Source organism: Typha latifolia, chromosome 8 (assembly GCF_019914945.1).
Source record: "Typha latifolia isolate L0001 chromosome 8, TyphaL0001v2, whole genome shotgun sequence".
Taxonomy (NCBI): Eukaryota; Viridiplantae; Streptophyta; class Magnoliopsida; order Poales; family Typhaceae; genus Typha; species Typha latifolia.
The window spans coordinates 2,210,675-2,216,674 of record NC_133093.1 but is presented as its reverse complement, the minus strand read 5'-3'; the positions used below and the strand labels follow the sequence as shown (position 1 = coordinate 2,216,674).

Below are 6,000 nucleotides of genomic sequence, written 5' to 3'. Positions count from 1 at the left end.
TAGTTTTAGAATTTGTATACAATAAAATAAGAGAGAATATTGAATTAGTATAGTAGAATACGGTAAGTTGTTAATTCAGTTACTAGACTAGAATAAGAAGACTTATTCTAAAATAAGCTTATTCCTATTCCACAGGTTGAACGATGGTAAAAATTGGATCTCATGATACTTATCAAAGTCAAGATTTTTCTAAGAAATCTACAACAATTTATCTCTTTGGCTGAACATTAAGGAATGGCCAACTTTAGGAAGCATTCAAGCTTAAAGAATTCAAGATGTACAACCAAAACTCAAGCTTAGACATATTGCTCGTTAGTTATTTGGTGGAAGATACGAAGGGAAAAGAACAAATAGTTTGTTCAAGTTTTCAACGCAAACCACATTCTCTCATGCCTGAGAGGGCCATATAGGCAGCAACCTCCCATAAAACTCCGACAAATAACTCACTAACGAAAGCATTCTCTCTCCTATCATTTCCTAAGATTAATTATTGTCTCTATCGCCATGTACCCCCATTATATTAAAGAGGGGGAATGACCGCAGTTGTTGACATAAGACATAGAATCCATTACTAAGGAGATGAATAGAAACCTAAGAAAACTTAAAGTAGGTTGGGAAAGATTGATCCACCGAAATGGCGATACAACACATTCATTATCTTCATATATCGTATAAGAGTTTTTATATATGCTAGTGGATATCCTATTTAGGTTAGTTTTGTATGTTTAATTTAGTTCTATATTTAAGTTAGGCTAACAGTCATTAGGTTAAATTATATTTATGCATCAAACGGTCGTGGTGGTTCTATCCGTGAATAATGAATAGAGAGGGGTTAATTTGAAATATAGCGAAAATTGTAGGGTCTTCTTTGTAAGTTTCTCAATAAACATTCGCCTCTTGGAAACGATCCGGAGACCGCCTTCTCCATCTCCGTTCTTGCCGAAGCCAAAGTTGGGAGTCATCTCTTCTCTTCCCTCTCCGATGTTATCCGAGAGATTCTTCGGATTGCTCTTCTTTATCCTCCTTTTGCCCGATAACCTATTCCTCACCGCCGTCGCAGCTGATCAGATATTCACATCTTCTTCCGGTAATTCCTCTTCTCATTTCTTCTAAGAATCTCCTCTCCCCCTCCCTCGAATTTTCTGGAATTTGACAGAATTGGAGGTCTTTTTTGTTCCCGTGTTGGATGCTTTATCTAATGGTAGCTTGAAACTTTTGATTTCAAATATTGGATGTTGAAATGGACCCACATCTTAATTGATTCATCAGATTGGACATAAAAATGGTTTTTGATTAGTTATGCTTCAGATTGTAATTTACGTCCCGCAAATTGAAGAAGCCATATGTCTCAAATTTTGATGCTCGTTGTTCGTTTAAGCTTTTAGGGTTTGTTCCGGATAGTGGGTAATCCGTTGTTCTTTTGGCACGTGTAGACGTGATGGCACTTATTTTAAATTAAGAAGATACCTTAAATATAGTGAAATGAAAGAAAAAGATCCAGATAAGCAATCCCAGATATTCTGATATGAGTTGTTGTTATTTCTGTTGTTGTTTTTGTTATGATCTTTACAGTTGCAAGCAACTTTTCTTCATCATTTTTCCCAAAAAGTATTATGCTGTTTATTTTCTGTTTATGAATAAATTGAATGAACTTAAATCTTCTCAATTACATGTTAGAACAGCAATGTCTCTATTAAGCAAATGCAAGCATATATAATTATATGTTGTTTATATGTATATGTATAAGTATATATAACTGTATCCTTAGAATATTTTATCCTTGTTAATCAAAACAAAAAACACTATACTGGTAGATCTGTATTGTGTTGTATTCCTACCTTGTTAGTTGCATCAATGGCAATGCTTCATAGTCATACCTTCCAAAGCTATCAAAAGTTCAAAGTCAACCATGATTTTACTGAATTCATTTATGATCAAAAGTAGTTCTAAACTCCTGCACGCTCAAAAGTTTTAGCACAATGCAATAAAAATTGAAAATGGAAGTGTGTAGTTTTATCCGTCTTGGATATTATTAGCTGAGTTTCCCTGAAGTATCTAGGAGGCAATTTAAAATGTAGTCAACTTTTCTTCTTGGAGGCATTTAAAATGTAGTCATCCTGTACTTCTTAGGAGGATTTAAAACATAGTTGACCTGTATTTCTTCTTCCATAAGATGAAATATTTTGGAGAAGTAAATATCCATGTCATGTGCGATGATCATCAGTTACTCATCCTTATTCTCAAGAAAATGACTTGATTTATTCTATCATATGCATCTTGGAGAAGGAATCTGATTATATATCATGTTAGTTATAAATCACAGTGATGTCTTATTACAACGCCCTTTTGACAATTATTGGATTTTCTTCTGTGGTTTTGATTTGCAGGTGCGACATTTGGGCGAAGTTCTCGTGAGCCGAAATACAATGTTGTATTTCACTCGGCAGATTCGCCTTTTCATCCTGTGAGTATAAACATTTACTGATCTTGCTTTTCTTCTTTCCTTTATATGCTTGTACTTAAGAATATTTAGAGATGGAGTCGTTACTCTGTTATCATCTTATCACCTAAATTGTTAAATCACTCTGACAAATTTGTTTAAATTTCAGTAAATCTGTTTAGAAACAAAAAATCATACAATGAAGGCCGCTTGCTACTGAATCAAGTTGTTGAGAAAATGCATGGCCTATAGAGTGATATCACTGAAAACTTGTGATTGGTTTTCCACTTTAAAGTAACCCATATTATTTATCAATAATACTCAAAGGTACATATATACATTTTGTTGGACTATCAAATCCACCATTTATTCATTTATTCATGAGCAGACAACCTGCAAATAAAATATTATTTTGTTTCTAGTTTTAAAACTATTTTAGGCTACAGTAGATGGTTTTGATCTTTAATCTAAATGGTTTATTGTTAACATATGAACTTCTACGATCAATTGCAAGGAAACAAAAGTATGCAGTCCAACTCATATAAACACATTTATCATACATACATATACATCATACATATACCTTCATGTATGTATCTAAAGTTCTTAGTCAATGCATTATTATGTCGTGTTAGAACAGGCCAGCTTGACACTGCATGAGATGCCTTTATATGGGGCTTTTACGCTGGACCTTTTTGATCCAAAACTATGAAATAAATGTAGTTGATGACTGACGAATTCCGACAGTAAGATACACTACATGCTGATATTGTTGCTTGCATTTTCATGCATATCTGGCAGCTTTGTAGGCAGGCAGCCAATTGAGAAAGTTCTTTCTTTTCCTACTTTACCAAAAAACATGAGATTTGGTGGAATTATGTGAATGGACCTCCTTCACGTCACAAACGAATACATCCTATGAAGTAATCTCACTGAGTTTTAAGGAGGTTAACTGCACGCACCTTTTCTTCATCTGGGGAGAAGAGAAAAGAACATGAAAATTATTTAAATAAAGAAGCTTAAATTTTTTTCTTCTGTTCTTTTCCTTTGAAATTATCCTTGCATTCAAACAGACTTTAATGTGTAGACTTTAAGAGATTAACATTAATTGGGTCTATTATATCTGTAAAATAAGATGGTTATGGTATATATTATTGTGAATTTTGTGAATACTATTATATGATTAAATTATGTTTTAAGATAGCCAGTAGCCGTCCTTGAGAATTAAAGCATGATGACATATGGGAAAGTGGAAATATAGCACAACTAGCAGGAGGTTTCATGTACAATAAACTCTTTGTGAATTTATTAGGATGCTCGTATAGTATATCTTATAATAGTGATATACCTACTTTCCTCTTCAATTTGCCATCTATGAATATTTTAATAGTTTGTAAGCTTTTATATTTATTATAAAAAGTTAAAAACTATTAGTTGATATCTACCTCTGCATTGACTTTTAACAACGGTAAGCAACTTATGGTATGCTTCTCTTTTTCTTTGGTGAAAAGAAATTTTCTTCTGCCCCTGGTCTTGAGTATTTTGCAATTCTGCACCAGTTTACCTTTCTGGCTGCTATTTCTCAATACTTTCCCTCTTCTTTTTTTAGATATATTAACATTTTATGTTAGTGCAAGGCTGAACAATGTTAACATGTTCTTTTTTTGGATAAAATGTGTTAGTTTCAGTAAAATATGACAGTTAAATTTTTTAAATTTGCTAGCATAACGAGATAGGGATGGGATAATTTTGCAGGAGAATGATGGCCAGGAGTCAGTGGCCATGACCAATAAAGAGGGCCAAAATTATTTGTGTTTCTTGCCTATAGTTGAGGAAAGTAAACCAGTAAAGCCAATTGTCCCACAGAATTCAAGCAGTATTATTGTAGAAAGTGACCGAAGGGTCAAGGTGAAGACACCAGATGAGTTACTTGATATTCTAAAGGATCAATGCTTGTATAGAGTAAGTGTCATTGTAAATAGTTTTACTTTTGACAATAAGTGATAGAGTACAAGTTCTTTCATTTTTTTTACTTCCTTATGGACTTTTTTACAGCATGAAGGTTGGTGGTCTTATGAATTCTGTTACCATGGAAAAGTGCGACAAGTACATTTGGAAGATGATAAGGTGGCTTGCGGCTGTTGTTTCGTTGTTATATTGTGCTCTTTGTTCCTCTAAAGCTTGAGACTGCGTTCTTTCTGTCACAGGCTGTTCAAGAATTTGTTTTGGGCGTATTCGACCCTGAGGCAACAACTTCTTACAACCAGAAACATTCTGATCTTTCTATACTTAAAGATCCTCGTTCCAGTGTTGCCTCTCAAAGGTAGAGAGATCTTTTTGCAGGCATCTTTGATGTTAGAAGACTAATATATCTTTGTCAAATGTCAATTGGTTAAGAACAATTATGTAGAGGATGGAAAAGAAATTCAGTGTTATTTCTTTTTGCCAGGTATCACGCACATCAATATACAAATGGAACCGTTTGTGACCTTACAAATCAACCTAGGGAAACAGAGGTACAATAATTTTCAATGGGGTAACGCTGTTTGCATAGTTCCTTGGGATTTGTTTTCATACAAATTTTCTCTTTCCTCCAGGTTAGGTTTTTCTGCTCAGATCACAATGTGATTATCAGCTCAATCAAAGAGATTTCCTCATGCAAATATGTCGTCACTATTCAAAGTCCAATGCTTTGCAATAACCCGTGGGTCTTAAACTATCATTCCTAGTCTCCTTCTGTTGATACTAAATTAATTCATTTCTTTATTCATTGCTCTGATTATGTGCTCGCCATTTCAGGATGTTTCAACTGGAAAGGCGAACTTGGCACATTCACTGCAATGAGATGCCCAAAGGCTCGGTAGAAGTTGGCCCTAAAGAAACCCAGATTACACTAGTTACTGAGGAATCTGAGAATTATGCTACTTGACTTTTACTTCTGTTGTTGAACAATTGATGAGATGTAGTTACAAAGCCTGCGATCCGGAACACAATGAGCCATAAATTCTTGAAGATCTTTTTTTGTATCAAAGGGCTCCCTAATATGAACATCTTACAGGTGGGACTCAGATATATTGAATCACAAAAGTAGTTCTTCCTCTTGTGGATTGTGTTATTTATTGCCAATAGGATGAAAGGAACTGTTTAAGCTTACTGAACACTAATATTATTCTCATTGGTCAGCAAATTGGCTTTTTCTAAACGAAGCCCGACTTAATCAGACAATCATTCACAAGACCTTCATATTCTCGTACTCTTTTTCCTTTTTTTACCCCTCAAACTTCGTATTCCAGTGAAGAACAGCAGATGATAAGTAGATAACAGAGAGTTGTTGTATGGTATTCAGCATTTTTTTTTTGATCATTCATGAGCTCAAAGGTTAGATATGTGTTGGACAAAGAGCCAACCTTTCCTAAATATTTTGAACAATTACTTCGAACCGAAGGCCACCGCGACTTGCTTCAAATTATTGCGCTGTCGAGCCATTCCTCTAAGCTAACTGTACTGTCAAATTATTAACCAAATTGAGAAAGCTAGATATGGGCTAGATAAAGAGCTAA

At 34.4% G+C, this 6,000-nt stretch overlaps 1 protein-coding gene across 1 annotated transcript; it reads left to right on the top strand.

Annotated features, from left to right (window-relative positions):
* Positions 1-865: 865 nt before the first annotated feature.
* On the top strand, positions 866-5,541 carry LOC140794298 (protein OS-9 homolog). The gene is made up of 8 exons (XM_073146277.1): positions 866-1,087; positions 2,388-2,464; positions 4,196-4,402; positions 4,496-4,567; positions 4,648-4,763; positions 4,890-4,956; positions 5,038-5,144; positions 5,240-5,541. Exons 1-8 carry the CDS (start codon positions 982-984, stop codon positions 5,367-5,369), a joined length of 882 nt encoding a protein of 293 aa, XP_073002378.1. The 5' UTR covers positions 866-981; the 3' UTR covers positions 5,370-5,541.
* Positions 5,542-6,000: the final 459 nt, after the last annotated feature.

Excerpts from the sequence above, each read along its gene's own strand:
- LOC140794298 (XM_073146277.1), top strand. The coding sequence starts at position 982 with ATGTTATCCGAGAGATTCTTCGGATTGCTCTTCTTTATCCTCCTTTTG. Across the intron at positions 1,088-2,387 it reads GATATTCACATCTTCTTCCG|GTGCGACATTTGGGCGAAGT; the intron begins GTAATTCCTCTT and ends TTTGATTTGCAG. Across the intron at positions 2,465-4,195 it reads CAGATTCGCCTTTTCATCCT|GAGAATGATGGCCAGGAGTC; the intron begins GTGAGTATAAAC and ends ATAATTTTGCAG.